At 29.1% G+C, this 18,378-nt stretch overlaps 2 protein-coding genes and 1 long non-coding RNA gene across 4 annotated transcripts; 1 reads left to right on the forward strand and 2 right to left on the reverse strand.

The window, feature by feature from the left end:
* Nucleotides 1-3,945: 3,945 nt before the first annotated feature.
* LOC8289112 (homeobox-leucine zipper protein HAT9) lies at nt 3,946-7,924 on the reverse strand. Its single transcript, XM_002527647.3, has 3 exons — nt 7,316-7,924; nt 4,743-4,822; nt 3,946-4,587 (listed from the first exon to the last, which is right to left on the reverse strand). The coding sequence occupies exons 1-3, from the start codon at nt 7,631-7,633 to the stop codon at nt 4,392-4,394; spliced, it is 594 nt and encodes a 197-aa protein (XP_002527693.1). The 5' UTR covers nt 7,634-7,924; the 3' UTR covers nt 3,946-4,391.
* Nucleotides 7,925-12,362: 4,438 nt separating this feature from the next.
* LOC125369491 lies at nt 12,363-14,122 on the forward strand. The gene is made up of 2 exons (XR_007215192.1): nt 12,363-12,872; nt 13,727-14,122. It is a non-coding gene; the product is annotated as an uncharacterized LOC125369491 (long non-coding RNA).
* On the reverse strand, nt 13,623-18,133 carry LOC8289109 (protein trichome birefringence-like 5). Of its 2 annotated transcripts, none has more exons than XM_015724493.3 (5): nt 17,385-18,133; nt 16,023-16,143; nt 15,316-15,509; nt 14,802-14,960; nt 13,623-14,452 (listed from the first exon to the last, which is right to left on the reverse strand). In XM_015724493.3, the coding sequence occupies exons 1-5, from the start codon at nt 18,116-18,118 to the stop codon at nt 14,119-14,121; spliced, it is 1,542 nt and encodes a 513-aa protein (XP_015579979.2). In that variant the 5' UTR covers nt 18,119-18,133; the 3' UTR covers nt 13,623-14,118. The 2 variants fall into 2 exon arrangements, with proteins under 2 accessions (XP_015579979.2, XP_002527690.3); XM_002527644.4 differs by having other exon boundaries at nt 16,023-16,215.
* Between the last annotated feature and the right edge of the window lie 245 nt (nt 18,134-18,378).

An 18,378-nucleotide genomic window follows, 5' to 3' on the forward strand; every position in this document is an offset into this window, starting at 1 on the left:
GGTAAATGTAGCTGAAGTTTGCAATCCTTGGGATAGAAGAAGACATGTAGGAACAAATGCATATAAAGATGGGAGAGGGAGAGAGAGAGAGAGAGACTCAATTATTGGTTAAGGGGTTGGGGAAACACAACTGAGCCCATGTCTATAATTATGTTGCTTATGTGAGATTTGAAAGACACAGCAAAGCATGTTAAAATCCTGTATATCTATTTCCATGTTCAGCCAAAGATTTTATTTTGTATCCTTCTTGATATTGAGGGGCTTTTCTTTTAAATGCTGGTACAAATTGGTGTAAAATGCCCCAAATGTAAGTTCATTATCATTATTAAAGTCTTCTTTATCAAAATTTTGAATTTACAAAGTTTATGGATATAAAACAGATCAGAAAGAGTAAGATCAATGGCAAAAAGATTCTTTACTTTTTTTTTTCTTTTAACAATTGGTTTAACTTCTTCATCTTTTACTTTAAAAAAGAACTTTAAACAAAGGACAATTTTGATTAGTCAAAGAAAGGTGGGAAAGCAGCTTTATACATACTTTTCTTTTCTTTTGATTTAATTGTCAAAATTAAGATTAATTTTAATTTTAACCTTTACTGAAATTATTATTTATATTTGTTTATGTGGTATAGACTCTAATAATAATAATAATAATAATAATAAAAGACTAAATTAGTAGTTTTGTTATTAAAATATTGTAGTTTAAATATATAGGATAAATAAAATGCTAAATTAAAAAGATTAAAATTATATGTATAAACAATTTAGTAATGTGATGAATCAATAACTCTAATATTAATTTAAATTTGTTGTTATTGTTAGAATTCGCACCACATCAACAATTTTAATATATAATCTTAGCAAAGATTAAAATTGAATAAATATTAAAGTATGGTGTTAAAATTTAAAAAATTTAAAAATCATATGCTAGATCTGATAACAAATGAAAAGTAATAAAAACATATTAATACATAAACCTCTTATAATATACATATTATATTAAGAGAAATTAAACATATTTAAATTGTATTAAAATAATAATTTAATATTCTATTACATACTACTATTTTTTTACTTTATTTCCTTTCATTTGTAATAATAATTTTAATATATAAATCAAATGCAAAAATAAAATTATGTTCATTTTTATTAAATTATAAATCTAAAATTATTCATACGATTTTAAAATTATTAGGTACTATTTATATAAGATAGGTAAATATATATTCTACAATTGTATTTTAATTTGAATTAGCATTAAAAAATTTAAGTAACAATCGAATTAATATAATTCAATTATTATTATTATTATTATTATTATCATAAGACTATGATGATATGTTAATTCTTTTTTATTTTAATTGGTAATATTCTTAGCTTTTGTAATGAACTATGTGTGCTATCAATTTATATTATAGCTCTATAGTATTATTTTGATATACTTATTCTTTAATATTAATAAGCTTTGAAAAATCATGCAAATCATTTTTCTTGTAGAATAAATTTTTTATTTATCATTACTGTCATTTTGTATTATTTTAATTATTTGCTTATGATTTTGATGTGTCTAAGTTAGTATTTGAAAGTGTACGAAATATTTTTATAATAAAAATGGTAAAACACCTCGAAGTCGATATGTCTTTTCCTTTAATTATTCAAACTAATGATATAACTAAAAAAATTTCTACCAACATAGTTTGAAGCAAATATCGTGTCTCTAATATATTTAACATAAAAATCTTCTTAGCAATTACTATTATTAAATAATATGATGGTTAACTAACAATAATAACTGAGGCTAATAAATATATACAGATAAAAAAATCACTCATTAAATAAATAAATAACAAGGTTCATACATAAGTAAAAAAGTTAAACTAAACATTATGAAAAATTAGCCTAACAAATTATCATGGTATTAAATAGAAAAATATAAAACAAGACTGAAAATTAAAGTTTCTTATAGATCCAGAATCTCTTCAAGGTATGAAAATGATTGATCATTACTCTTCACTTTTTGAAAAGCTCCTTAGATCTTAAAAGAATAATAAAACTAAGACTAAGTATTTGTGAAAGATGAACTATAGAGAATTATAGAGAAAATAATGGTGGATCGATGCAGGTGAGAGATGTAGCAAAGAGCAGACAGGAGAAATCCCCCATCCTCTTTTCTTTTAGAATTAGGTTTGCAAAGATATATATAGAGTAGAGTCCTCCTCTAAATAAGTCTCTCTAAATATTATTTTTTCCATATAAGTCTATCTAATATATAAGACTATAGATATCCTTGACTCCACCAAATATTATTTCATAAATAACTCTTAATATAAATTCTAATAATAATATAAAATGGTTAAAATATCACTTAGGTAAATAGTGATTTTCAGCTAGCATATTAAAATATCCAGTCCACGTGTCTTGATTCTTGGGTCTTTAATAGCAGCAATCTCATTTAAATTTATTTTTTTAATATTTTTCTCTTTTGGCTAATATTATCTGAAATTAGACAATGAAGTATAAGTGAGATAAAAGAACATATTTTCACCATATTATATATAGAGAAACATATCATTAAAGCTCTAAAATTTTCTAAATAACTATATATAATATGAATCTATCAATATTAAAATTAGATTAAATATATATTTAATATTGAGATTAGAGTTAATGTGCTATTTTTGGATTGAAAATCATTGTATAATTCAAAAAATAATTTGTTAGTAATGTTAAAATAAAATCAGATGCTACTTTTTAGGATAAATATCATTCTTAATTTGAAATTCCAATAAAATTGGACTTCTAGAATTAAACTTGTACTATATGAATTATTAATGATAAATATTATTATTAAAATAAATTAAATTAATGACCAAATTAACTTAATCAAATAAAAAATTAATAAGACTTTATTAATATTTATTTGTCCCCCCTCATTTCGCATTTATATATATATATATATATATTAATAATGATATAAAATAGAAAATATTACTAAATCCTATTCGAAATAAAAAAATCCCAATCCAACCAAAAATACAAATCCTACCCATTGTTAATCCAACTAAAAAACCTAAGCAAGCTTAATAACAATAATAATAATATTTTTATTATTATTAAATAAGTTAAAATAATATAAATTAGTAAATTAATACAATTAAATTAACTAACTTAATACAAGAATTTTATCTATCTTTCTCGTTTCACATATATATATATATCAAAATTTTTATTTAAAAAATTATATAATAAAATGACATTCCAATACATTCTCTATTTTCTAAATATAAAGTAAAGAGTTATTTTGGCTCTCTATATAAAGAACCAAAATTCACTTCACTCTTTATCTTATATTTAATAAATGCACTATAAATATTTATACATTTAATTAATTAATATTTATAAGTTTTATTTTTTATTAGTAAAAATTTAAAAAATAAAAAATAAAAACTAAAAATATTAATATTTATAAAATAAAAATAAATTAAATATAAAATATAAAAAGACTCAATGGACTTAAATAAAATATTTTGTCCTATATATCAAAATATTCTTACTTTTATTGGAAAAACTATGTTGTTTAAAATAAAGAACATCATTAGAGATATTTTTATAATTATAAATTTATATTATTATTTAGGAATAAAGTGTAATTTGGCTACTAATCTTATCACACGGGTTCAATTTAGTCCTTTTATAAATTTATGAACTTTTTAGTCCAAATCTTTGTTTATTTGAATCAAATTTATGGACTTTCAATTTACTCTATTTTATAATTTTAGTACAATTAATATAATTTAGCAATGAGTAACTATTACCACTATTATTCTCGCGAAACCTCCAACACCCTCGACACAATTATCTTTTACTGTCATTATTAAAAAAAAATATAAAAATATTATAGTAATATTTATTTTTTTATTGTGTTTTATTTAAATATCAATATATGTATATTTTAATTTAAATAATTTAGTATAAAAAATTAATATTTTTTTACTTTTCATTCTATCAACTCTTTTTATAGGAGTTGTGTAACTCACTCTCTCCTTTTTACAAAAAAAAATAGGACTAATTTAAATTAAATACATACAAATTTGAGCTAAAATATTTATAAATTAAAAAAAAAATTAAATTAAACCTGAACAATAAAATTAATAATTAAATTAAATTCTATTCTTATTATTTATAATAAAAAATAACAAGAACTGCCCTCAATTAGTAATTATTTGAGATAGCTGAAATTATTTGATGGGGTAAAATCCAAATAGAGTTGAAACCAAGGAGTGATTAACAGTTATATATTTTGGGTTCAAAGCGTGACCGACTGACTGATATAAGCCATGAATAATAATTAATTAATAATATGATTAGTGTGTGGAAAAATGGCTTCGGAAATTATTGGTGCAGTGGAGGAACACGTTCAGATGGCGCAGCTTTCTTAGAGGTGCTGCAAAGTGGAAGATGAAGGCAGAATGGTTTTAGGGTTTTCAATTCCTGCAATTCTTTCTTCAGTCTTTTGTTTTCATCACTCAAACTCTCACACCATTTCTTCAACAACTCGCAGTCTTCCTCAGTTTGCTTCAGCTTCGTCCTGTCACAGTTTCAATTGCCATTATTATCACTTCACATTACTAACACCTGTTTACAATTGATTTTCAAAAAGATTTAAAGCTTTCTCTTTTCTTTTTGCCAGTTTTTCAAAAAGATTTTACTTGATAATCATTCCAGAAAATAAAAACACTTCACCTTGCCCTCCTGTTCTGAAACCATACTTCAACTTGTCTTGGGGTCAAACTCAATTGGTGAGCAAGTGCATGTTTCTGGACCTGCATTAATGTTCCACCAGCTATTACTCATGAAGCACATGAACTTAAATAAAATCAATAAAAAGAAATTAATAATACTTGTCACCACCCTAATAAACTATAGCCAACTACAAACAGTTTCTTTCTCCTTAATTATTGTTTAAAGATCACAATTATTGAACAATACTAACACCCTATTCCTATCACTAACTTTATTTATTTTCTATTAGATAATTATCCTAATTCTATTCTAAAAATATAATATATTATTATATTTTAATGTTATATTAATTAATAAACTAGTTTTTTAATTAGATAATCATTTTAATTATATAATAATTCATAATTCTAAAAAGTAGGAATGTACAATTGCTCTAGTGTTAATTTATATAAACTAAAGTCAGTTAGTAAATATTTTTAAAATAACTTTTATATTATTGTACTCATAAAATTTTAAAATATTAAAAGAATTAAGAAAGACAATTTAAAAATATTTAATTTACTGTTATTTTAAAATATTATAAATAAATATTAAATTTAAAGAGTATTATTTTTATCTATAAATTTAATTTTATAATTAAAATAATAACAACATCGTGATGTGTAACAATTATATGTATTGTATAATTAGTTTATTAATTAATAAATTACTAGCTAATCTTAAAAAGATAGTATTTTATTTATATATTTATTATTATATTAACTACTAACTTAGTTTCTAAATTATACTTCTAATTTTAAAAGTATTATATTAATTATATATGTATTATTGTATTATATATATAATTATATATATACATATCTATATATTAATATTGATTAATATAACTCTTAAATTTTTGTATTAATGAAATTCTAAAAGAATTTATAAATTTTATTAAGACAATATAAATTATTTTAAATTATTATCTTTTCTTAAAATATTAAAAATTCTATTAATTTTTTTTTATTAATTTAAATATATATTATTATTTATAATATACAATTAGAAAATAAAAAATTTTAAATTTTTCTCCACAAATGTGTTACTTTTTTTTTCTTTTTTAATTATCAATAAAGAAAATAAACGTCACTCTAATTGAAATATGTATCTATGGATAAACTATCCTATAGAAATAATTATGTGATTTATTTTTAATATCTTATAATTTGATGTTGTTGTTGTTCTTATTTTATTTTCTTATAACCATTATTATTATTATTGTAACTAGACGGGCGGATTAAAATATTATTAAAATAATATTAAATAATCTTAATTATTTTTAATGAGAAGATAACATGATATATTTATAAAAATATTAACTTATAAATAACATGATCTTAAATAATGCTAATAATGAATATAATATTTTTAATTTATTTAAATATAAGATTATTATATTTTTAAAATGATTATACTAAATATAATAATAGTAAAGGTACTCCATATTGATAATAAATTTTATTATCTTTCTAATTAAATATATGCTTATATTGATATGTATTTATATATATATATATATATCCAAAAAATTAATAAAATAGTAAAAGAATAGAAATTTACATTTGAATATAAAAATAGTTAAAAGAAATTTGTGGCATATTAAAGAATTTATTAGTCCAAGATAATAAATAAATAATTTAATCTATATATATGTGATATCAAAATAATAATAATAAATAAATAGTAAAATTTATAACAATCTTATTTATTAAAAATAAGTATATAATAATATATGAGAACTTATTAGTGCAGTAAAATAGATAAAGAGTTAAAATTGATAAGTATATATATTTTTCATATTTATTTACCTTAAAATGCAAAAATAAAAAAATTTCATAAGAATGTATTATGATTTTTATAAAATACTAATATATATATATATATAAGTATTATAAAATAAAATGAAAGTTTATGTTTATATTAATATAATTATAAATTAAATTATATAATATATAAAATAAATAAGACAATCATCCAATGACATGAGTAAAGTGCTATGAAAAAAAATAAAAAATAAAAAGTTAAAGAATTTAGATAGAAGATCAATAAAAGAAAAAAAGCTAAAAAATTCAAGTGAAATAGAGTTTCTTAAGTACCTCATTTTAAGAAAAGAAAGAATGAACTTAAGAAGAAAAGAAATAATTTAAAAGAATTATTCATATAAATTAAGAGAAATACTTTAAAAAATAAAGAAAGCTTACTTTCATATATATATATATATATATAGAGAGAGAGAGAGAGAGAGAAACATCGATAGATTTGCACTCAAATCTTCCCATAACAAAGGAAACATAAAAGGAACCAGATAACAATTTCAGATTATCAATTCATATGGTAACTTGCACAACTTATTAACTCAAGAGTGGAATGAAACCCTAGCAAGCAACCGAACGCAAACAGAAGAAGAAAAAAAAGATAGAATAAAAGAAAAATCTAAATATAAATTATGGTAATGGGAAAGAAAAAGAGAACAAGATTTTGCAAACCAAATAAAAATAAAAGTTTTGCAGAGAGAAAATATAGATACATACAGGATTAAGAGTGTTGTGTAGCTTGAAACTGTCCTCAAGCAAGGCAGACTGGTCTTTAGTGAGCCTCAGTTTCTTTCTGCAAATATTCTTAGTACCATTACAGCTAAAGAAATCAATTCTTTTATTGCTTGCATGTTCTGCTTCATGAACTAACTTGAAAGTCTCTTCTTCTTCTTCTTCTTGTTTAGGACAAAGGGTAAAAGAGAGGTCTAAGGTAACAGCAGATTTGTTCTTGTGATTTTGTTGCACTTTTGGTATGCAGTGATCACCTATGCTCAGCGCAAGAGCAAGTCCTGTGGCACCATCTTCTTCTCCCATGGTGTGTAATGCTTTTTCTTTTTTTTCAGGAACAAAGGAGACAAGAGAAATAGGAAAATTAAGTGGGCAATTATCATATGCTCTTAAATTTTAGTCTAATATATCAGTTTCGTTACATGTTGTAATTTTTAATTAATGAATATTCATCTGATAAAAAAAATATATAGTTCGGGCTTTGATTTTATAATTAAATATCAAACTCGTTTGTATTTTTAATTAGATTAGAATTTCACTTTTAATATGTTTTAATTCTAGTGCCTAATAAAGTGACAATAAAATTTATATCTTTAACTATAAATATTTACTTTATTTAGTTCATTATACTGTGATTTATCAATGTGGCTCTATATACAAGTGCTCTTAATTTTTAAAATCTTTAGAATACTAAAAGTTGGAGTGACAGAATATTCATTAATGATTTTTATTAACATTGAAACTATCTTGTTACAAAACTAATTACTAACCCTATTAAAAATAATAATTTACTTTAATTGATAAAAAAAGTTAATTTTGTAGACATTTAAAATTTGGTAAGAATTTTAAGAATTAATTTATAATTTATTTTTTGATGATATTTATTTTAGTCAGAGGTTAATTTTGTGAATTTATAAGAGATTTTTAATATAATAAAATAACACGGGGCAATCCGTATATATATTAAAAAGAATTAGAAAGTGAAAGGTAATTATTCTAAATATAATTGGCTGAAGAGGTATAATTATTATTATTATTATTATTAGGGTAAGACTTTATAGAGGAATTTAATGTGATTCAATCAGTTATTAATTAGTAGAGATAGTTAATGTAGCTGCTATACTAATGACAACTTCAGTTACGAACTGTAGCTCCTCCTAAGGAAACCGCAGCTTCTTTTTATTCAACCTTTGACTTTACTTTCTATAAAGAAGTACTAATTTAAATGCCTCTTTTAATTGTTCTTCCCACTAAAATGAAAATTTCTAGTGGTCTCTTTTGTTTTAATCAAATTTTAAATGTTTAATTTACTGTGAATTATTTTTAAATCGGTGGCGATCTGTTTCTTCGTATCTTATATTAATTATTTCTTAGGAGTTTTATAATTTTTCGTTATAAGGATATTAAGTTCTCTTTGTATTAGCAGTTTTATAATCCTCTAATATAAAAGTGGTGAAGAGAAAAAAGAAATTGAATTCGAAATTTTTATCAATAAAGCTCGTTAAAAAATATTTATAAAGTTAATATGTAGTTTAATGTCACCGATTAGTGTATTTTTCTCACAAAATTACAATCTACTAGTCTGGCATCATGATTGATAATTGTTATAAATATATTTTTCTATATGTAGTTTTTGATGTATTTATATGTTTGATATTTATTTTTATCATTTTATATCAGGATATACTTATTAATCTTTATCAGTGGAATATTCATATTTTTTCTGAAAAAAACTCGTCCATTCCCTATGGTCGCGAGTTGAATTGGCAATTTTAGTATTGACACAATCTGTTAGACACTCGAAAAAATTATTACTTTTATAAAATTGTTTTTTTTTTTCTTAAAATAGTCTACTTTATAATTTTTAAGTATTTTTTTTATTTTAATAGTAGATAATATAATAGAAAAAAACCCAAGGCCCATTACTAAGATGAATGAAGGCCCTTTTATCTTCTCTAAGCCCAGAATTAATTCCCTAAGCCTACCCACACAAATACACTTTCTCACCCTCTTAAGCCGCCCTCTGTCCAGTCAAAACCCTTTTACCCAGGCCCCATACCAACCCGAGCCCCACCGAAAGTGGTAATATCCTCTAACAGTCCCCAAAATCCCTTTTACTTGCCTGTTCCAAAACACAAGAACTGTGTCTTAGACTTTTTTCGATTGCCAAGATACCAGAACCCAATCTTCTTCCAACAAAATGGCAAACTAGGACACTAGCTTGTCAGGCTCTCATTCTTCCTTTGAATGTTCTATACAGAAGTCATTTTTCAGGTGTTTACTCAAGTTCTCATGAGATGGTAATCAAAGCATACAAGGACCCTAAAAGAATAGCTTAAGCCTGCGAGGGATTCAATCTCAACAGCTGGATCTGTGTCAAATGCCAGGGTTATAAACGTAACACTAGAGTGTATTCAATCACCACCTCGAGGCTAACCTCCGAAAATGAGGCTCAAACAGATGGCCAGAAGGATGAGACCGGTCTCTGAGCTGAGGCCAAACAGGGACAACCTACGGAAAGGAAAACAAAAGATGGAGAGGTCGAGTGAAAAGAACGCAACCAGGGGGAAAAAGTTTGTTGTGATGGAAACATTGCTTCTTAGTTAGTAGGCTCTGCCAGCCATAAATGGCACCCGGGTCCAAATGAAAATTGTATGTTGGACAGTCAAGGTGTGGAGAACTCTGACTTCCATAATTTGAAGAGTATCTGCTATACTCATTCTCCAGATGTTGTGTGTCTTCTAGAGATGAAAAATAAAAGTAGTCCTATTGGTAGAAAAATAAAATGTTGTTGGTTTATTAATGCTGCTTTTGTTGAACCTTTAGGATTAACTGGTGGTTTTGTGTTGCATGTAAGAGTAATTGTTCTATTAATGCAATTTCTTCGGATTCCTTTTAATTGCATTTAAGAGTTAATGATTTTTCAACAGGCCTATGTTGGGATTTTCGGGTGATGCACCTGAGTAGCAAGGCGGAAATTAGGCGTGATCAATGTGCTCATCTAGTCTTTTACTTACCATATGTGTCGGATCAGGTTTTACTACGTGGAGATTTTAACCTTCTTCTGAGTGCCCAACAAAAACAAGGCGGTATTCCTTATGAATGGGCCAAAGTACATGAGTTGAAGGTTTTTCTAATGAACTCCATGTTTATGATTTAGGCTTCTCCAGTTATCCATTTACGTGGAATAACAAACGTCGTGGGGAGGATAATGTACAAGAACTCTTGGATAGATTTGCATGCTTGCATGCATGGAGTAATATCTACCCTAAGACTATTGCATCTCACCTTGAGGATTTGGGATCGGACCACAGTCCCATCTTTCTTGATTCAGGCTTAGTAATTCAAGGGCATAGGATATAGTTTCATTTTGATGCAAGGTGGGTTGGTAAGGCTGATGCGGCGGAAGTGATCTCATCAGCTTGGAACTCCAGTGTGACGGGTTCGGCTATGTTCGTGGTGCATGGGAAGATTAAAGCATGTCGTCCTCAACTTCTTGCATGGCGAAAACGAACAAAGTCTAATGCTAGGCTCAAAATTATGGGAATGGAAGATGAACTTAAGGGGCTTAAAGCGCTAGATTGAGCTTGGGCTAGAGTGGAAATTCAAAAGAACAAGGAGCTACTAGCTAAGGAAATTCAGTGTGAGGAATTGTAACGGGCTGACTGGTTACGTTTGGTGGACCGAAATACGACCTTTTCCATGCTTAGACTGTCCAAAGAAGGAGACAAAATGCTATTGCGGGGCTGTTTGATGGTCAAGGCTCCTAGAGATCGGATAATGAGATAGTGATGCGAGTGGCAACAGAGTATTTTCAAAATATCTACTCCTTGGTAAGCCCTTAAGGAATGGAATTTGTGACTAATTTGGTTTGACCTAAAGTCTCGGATAGAATGAATGGAGCCCAAACAAGGAATGTTTCAGAGTCAAAAGTTTATAAGGCAGTGTTTTCAATTAATCCTAGGAAAGCTCCAGGCAGTGATGAGATGACAAGCAAATTTTTCCAAACTTATTGGGATATCATTGGGGATAATGTATGTAGGGAAGTGGTGATTTTCTTTTGAATTGGTAAGCTATAAGGAGTTTCAATCATATGGTTATATCTTTGCTTCCCAAGGTTCAAAAGCCAACCGAAATGGCACACCTTCGCCTTATTGGTTTGTGCACAGTTTCTTATAAAAAAAATATCAAAGATTCTTTTAGGCAGACTACATCACTGTATTTTAAAAATCATCAATGAATCATAGAGTACATTCCTCAAGAGTCGCCTGACCTCGGATAATATCTTGATTGCTCACGAAATGATGCACAATCTCAAAAACCGCACGGGGTTTTTTAAGGGGATGGCAGTCAAAATAGATATAAGCAAAGCATATGACCGAGTTGAATAGGGTTTTCTTCATCCAATGATGGAGAAGTTGGGCTTCTATTAACAAGGGATTGGGTAGATTATGGAGTGCGCCTCTACAGTTTCCTTTTCGATTCATTGTAATGGCAAAACTAGTGGTTTTTTCTGACCTACCAGGAGTATTCGGCAAAAGGACCCACTATCCCTCAATTTGTTTATCATATGTGTAAATGGTCTCTCTCAACCATTTCAACAAGCGGAAATGGAAGGTTATATTTCGAGTGTTAAGATTGCAAGGAACTCTTGTCAACAACCTACTATTTCTTGCAAAGGCATCATCTAAGGAGGCTAATAGAGTAAACAAGCTTGTCATGAGTTTCTATGGGGCTAGTGGTCAAATGGTAAATAAGGGTAAATCTACTATTTTCTTAAGTAAGAATACTTTGGACCCGTTCGTTATCAACTGGCTAATATTATAGGTATTGCTAACATTAGATGCCTTGAAAAATATCTGGGTCTACCGATAATGATAGCTAAATCGAAATGACAAACCATCATGGAAAGGAAAGAAAAGGTGTTCAGTCGGTTACTAGAATGGAAGGAAAAACTGTTGTTAGCCAGGGGTAAAGAAGTTATGATTAAAGTAGTGGCCACGGCCCTACCAGTCTACTCAATGTCATGCTTTCTACTCCCAAAAAAGCCTATGTCAGGAAATTAATAATATGATGAGTCAATTTTAGTAGGGCCAGAAGGAGAGGGAGAATCGAATTCATTAAATTTCTTGGAAACGTCTATGCCATTTGAATAGGGATGGTGCTATGGGGTTCAGAGACTTGCATAGTTTCAATTTGGTGCTTTTGGCAAAATAGGGGTGGAGCTTGATTCGGTATCCAAACTCTTTGTTAGCTCAAATTATGAGGAGCAAATATTTTTCAAATGGTGATCTTTTTACCAGCTCGCTCGAGATTTAATTCGTCAAAGGGCATGGAGGAGCATAATGAAAGTTAAGGAAGTCTTAGCGCTCACCGTAAGTGAAGTATGGTACTCCAATTCAGTGTATATGAATACCCTTTCACCCCTTTGGTTCAAAGCCCATGCCCTCGGGATATCCATTGGGTATCACAATTCTTAGATTCTCGAATGGGTGTGTAGAAGGAGGATCCAGTTCGCAGCATGTTCTCTCCCTCGAATGCGAAGGTAATTCTCTCCATTCTAGTTAGCGTGACGAGTGCAAGGGATTGGTTAGTATGGCATTTTTCCAACTCAAGTAAGTATTGTGTAAAGTCCAATTAGCAGAGCGTATATAATTTTTAACACACATAAAATTTAAGTTTATGTATAAATAAAATTAAAAAAATTTAATTTATTATTTTTAAAAAATATTATAAATAATTATAAAATATTAAATATCTTATTTAATTCTATCTATAAACTCAAATTTACATTATTATTTATAGTCAAAATAATTATGAGTATCATACAACGCACGGATAAAAAACTAATTTTCATAAATATATAAAAAGTTTACTCAATGATTTTTTTAATATAACATTAATTTTTATGGCTTGCCTCTTTGGAACACCTTGAAGAATAATATAAAGAGCATCATTTTTATAAGAGCATTTTCAATGTTTTTTTTTTTATTAAAAAGTATAATTTTTATAATAAAGAGAATTCTGAAAAATATTTAAATATAAACATTTTATTTAAGCCCAATAAACTCTTCATATTTTATTCCTTCTTTTGCTTTTGTTTCTATAAATATTAATAATTTTAGTTTCCCTTTTCCTTCTTTTTTGATTTTTACCAATCGAAAAATAAAGTTTACAAATATCAATTAATTAAATGTGTAGCAACTTATAGTATATTTATTAAATATAAAATAGAGAGTGAAATTTAGAAAGCTAAATCAACTCTCTACTCAAGTGGAGATGAAATGCCAAACAATTTTGAGTAAAATGTAGCATCCAATGCTTAATTTATAGAAGGATAATAACAATGAGAACATTTGCAAAAGCTTTAATATTTCCTCTCACTTGCTATCTTTGTAGCAAAAGGGTTTAAACATTCCAGATTGCCAAACATTTGAAACCATAAGAAGACAGTGAATATCATACGGACCTTGGTGGCTTTTGAGTTGTTCGCTTGAAGGGCTATGAAGAAAAGTACCAATGTGGAACAGAAGATTAAAGCTGCTACCATCACAAGGACCATCAGCTAATCATGCTTCCTCCAGAATGTGCATTCATGCGAATGCCTGCACTTGCACGCGTGTATGCATGCGGGTGCATAAATAGGTTAATATATGTACATGCTGCATCACATCATTCTGATTGTTGAAAAAATGGTGCAACTGTCGTTTCTATTGTAATAGGGAAGCGCATATTCTTCACATCTCACCAAAACTTTTTATGCCGCATGGAAGGAAAAGGCAGATTGTTGATTAACTCTTGGAAACTGTTTGTCCAAAAACAAGATTCGCATATATCAGCTCGTTCCATGCATCAGGGACTCCTGGAAGACACCAATGGCTACAATCTTGCCGTCTTGTGGAAACTTTTTTACCTGCAGTTGCATTCTTGCCAAATACTGATGGATGTCCATCTTTTCTGAAGTTGGTCAACCTTGTGACGTTTAGCAGTTTCACAGGGATCTTCATTTCCCGGATTACCTCCTCCACTATCTTCATTTTCAAAGGATAGTTATTGAGCATTGTCCCACTCAATATTGGTTCAGTCTCCCCATTACATGATCCTCCTGAGTCCCAATCTCCACCCCTGTTAACAAAAGTAAATTAAACAAATAAAAAAAGTTTGTAGAAGCCATATATAATTCTCTACAGCCTTTTATTTAAACAAGAATTTTAATTGTTGCATAATTTTATCCTTTTTGTGAAATGGCCTTTGATAGTGTAAGAATGGCAGAACCATCCATGCAGTGACTGTAGGTTGTTTAAATAGAGCTAATAAAGTTGAGTTTTCCTGATTTTTCACCATTCAGTGAAAAGGAAACATGAGATTAGCCCATATCCCACTTTTCCTTTCTCTTTCTCAGTTTTTGACTTGGTGCACACTGTCAAAAAGAAAGGAAGGAACTCCGCAAGGAAAACAATTCAAGACAGCATACCTGAAATGAGCAGATGAATATCCTCGGTAGAAGACCAACTGCTTTGCAGGATTTATATTATCATCAATCCACTTTGCCCATGTCCTTAGAGCCCTTCTATAAGCTTCAACTGCATCAAACTTTGGATAGAGATAATCACCTTCTTTATAGTAATTTTTCCTGCAATAGTCAGCAGTATCTGTTTCATTTTTTTATTGCAGGTTCACAATATGAACTAAAAGCAAACAAGACACCAAGAAAAAAGAAGCAAGTGCATGTTCATAACTTAAGTAGATATGTGCCTGATTTTTAATACATGAAAAATAATTAAAAAAAACGAATACTTTTATGATGAGTAGACAATAATTGGTTGTCCTATCAATTCCTAGATTCAGATTCTTCTTTTCTTTGTCATTAAAAGACAAGGAAGGGGCTACTATAATAGAAATACTTGAAAAAGCATATTTTGGTGTATAAAACTAACATGAAAAATTTAATTGCAAGAGATTATAAAGACAAGATGTTATAGACATACCCACGAGCAGTTTTTCCATGAGTCCACCAGTGCCCAGTATTAAAAACAAGAATGTCAGCCCGCTTCCACCGCCCTGATGTCTTGTCAATTCGATCAATAGATAAAGTTGGATTTGAATTTCCCTGTGCATTGATGCGTACCCCTTCCCTTACAAGGAAATGCGATCTCACAAATTCCACTGTGCAGTTAAAATCCTGCTAGGCTCTCGCAAAAGTTAAAAAATTTCCTAAACAAATGCCTAATGTAGGAGAATAGTTATGATTAATTTAATCAAAACTGAAAAAGCTGCACAATCAGTAACTGACACTTGTGGACACAAATTAGAGAGATGAGAAAACTAAAGTATTTTAACAGTAAAATTTGCAGGGCATGTTCCAATAGATTACACATTACCAAGGAATGAGACAGAAGATTTCCATTCCTACAGTATAACCTAGCCTGCTAGTGAAGCCATTATGAGTTATGTTTTAAAGAATTCAGATTAAGGAGAGCTACTCCAAGTTGCCTGCATTCTAAATTATTTTGGACAAAATAATGAGTAAATCCAAAATGAACATTTAAAGAAGCTTGATGTTTTTCCCATTGGAAAGTTGTGTTCAGGCAAAGAAGTTTCCTTTCAAATAGCCAAGGTGTCATAGCAGCCAAGGATAAAAGACTGCATTATATAAGCTATAGGAGCTATATAATGATGTAATGTGTGTAATTACCATAAATTTGAAGACATAGTAGCCTCTTCCCTTTGTTATTTTGTGGCCATGGATTTCATGCATTCTTTCTTTATCAGGAAGGCCTTCTCGTAGAATACATAAAATTGATTCAAACTGATTCCTGTTCATGGAATCTCCAACCAGCATCAGCCTCTTACCTCTCAATCTTGTCAAGAAGTCTGTTGAATTAAACCTACAAGTGAAAAGTGAATGCAGAAACGAATTGCCTTTTTTGATAAATTGATTAAGTAATTGAAAACATGGAAGGCTAAATAGCATTCAGTCCATGCATTCGTGAAAGAAAATTACTTCAAATTTGTTCCCTGAATAGTTTGAAGTGTCAACAGGACACTCGCACAATACAAAACCAAATGGCCAAAAATATTTTAAATGGAACGTATGTTTTAACACGAATGTACACAGATGCACAAGCAAAAGCTAAAGAAAAGAATTATGTGCAACCGCCAAATATTTCAACTTTCTGCTGAAGATTTCAACTTCCATAAGTAACTATTTCTATTTCTTCTCCACATCTATTTTCAGAAAATCTAATGATTAGATTATACTGGAGAATCCTAAATTCCAAAAAAACTGAAACAATGGCTAATTAAGTAAGAAGTTTTTAGGATTGGACATGTTCAATTAATTACCTGATAAACCGTACACATAATCTACACCATAATCAGAATTCTCTTGCTTTATTAAACGGACTTGTAGTCTTAATTTAAAAGAAAGGGGGAATTGACGGAACCAAATCTGCGTGAAGAGCATTGCCTCCCTTTGCCAAACTTTGATCCTCTTCAAAAGATACAGCAGATCTAGAATCTCATTAATCACTGATAAAATATCCCTTCCCTATCGTTAAGAGAAAAGTAACAGAATGTGGAACATCTTGTAGTTTCAACTAAAAGTACTTAGTTATATCAGAAGGCCACCCTTCCCTATCGTTAAGAGAAATGTAACAGAATGTGGAATGTCTTGTAGTTTCAACTGAAAGTATTTAGCTTGATCAGAAGGCTACGAGGAAATCACATGTTTCCAGCATTACTTAAGAGGAATTGTTCTAGTCTACATCACCAAATTTGCTAAACGATTGACAAGAACAAGACTAGGAAACGCCAAATAGTAAGCCATAAAAAATCCAGTAATCATAGCATCAACAACAACCAAGTGTTTTGACAACAAAGAATCATGTATAGGGCTGAGGCAGTTGACTTCCTATTATGATGCAGCAGTAAAACATTTCGTGCTCCAAAGAAATCTACTTTATTACTTATCACTGAGTTTCTTTCATATAATTTTTATAATATCAAAAAATAAGAAGGGGTTATTATTAAAAATTTAAGTGGCAAAATGACAAACCTGGGAAGATCACAAGTATCAGGCTTCCATCTCCATTTAAGATAATCAGAATCTCTCCTTCCATTGCTTTGGCAATCAAAAGCCTCATCAACATAAGGACAAGAACTTGGCTTGTATATTGGGTAATGCTCCTCGTCTTTTACCCAGGTTCCCATGTACAAATTACAGTTCTTAGCATTCTCAATCAATTTATCACCACCATTATCACTCAGAGCCGCCACAGGACGAGAATACGAAATGGGTTCTTTCTTATAATCAATGGTGGTTTCCCCATTACTTGACTCTATGCTTCTGTTTGGGGAAAATGCAGAAACGGGTTGGTGAGTCCATGCCTCAGAGTCAAGAAATGTCTCTTCCTGTTGCTTCTCTTCTCCAAAAGGGACATCCCCAGAAACGGGGTTGGGATCTATGGATTGGGTTTGAGAAAACGGAGATACAGGTCGGAGAGCGAGTAAGGAATCGTTGATGGCATCAGATTCAGAAGAGGAAAAGTGAAGCTTGGTTTGTGGAAAGAAATCTCTGTAGAGGGAAAGAGAAGGCTCGAGAGCTCGTTTGGTGAAAAGGAAAATGGTGAGGAGGAAGAAAACAAGGAAGATGAAGGTGATTATGGTGTAACGATTCTTCATAGAAGACGAATTTGCCATCCCGTGAATTGGGAGAGCATCCTTCTTTTCTTCCTTTCTTGGAACACTGTTGCCACTTAAGCTACCTATACAATGTAACCAGTTTGTCATCTTAAAATTTTGAAGGTTAATTACTTTACGGTCTCCTAGGTTTTATCATAATTACCGGTTGGTCTTTTTAATTTCAAAATTGAATTATAGCATCCTCTTAAAGAGTCCTTTTAGCATGCACCTGGTGTATTTTACCCCAATAGGGGTAATCCGGGTGAATAAAAGGTAATCTTTTTAACCTGTTAGAGCAAGTTATCATCAAGTTCTGATGGGTTCCCCTTCCATCCTTTCTCATTTTTATTACATATTTATTAAGTAGC

This window comes from Ricinus communis, chromosome 3 (genome assembly GCF_019578655.1).
Source record: "Ricinus communis isolate WT05 ecotype wild-type chromosome 3, ASM1957865v1, whole genome shotgun sequence".
In the NCBI taxonomy this organism is placed as follows: domain Eukaryota; kingdom Viridiplantae; phylum Streptophyta; class Magnoliopsida; order Malpighiales; family Euphorbiaceae; genus Ricinus; species Ricinus communis.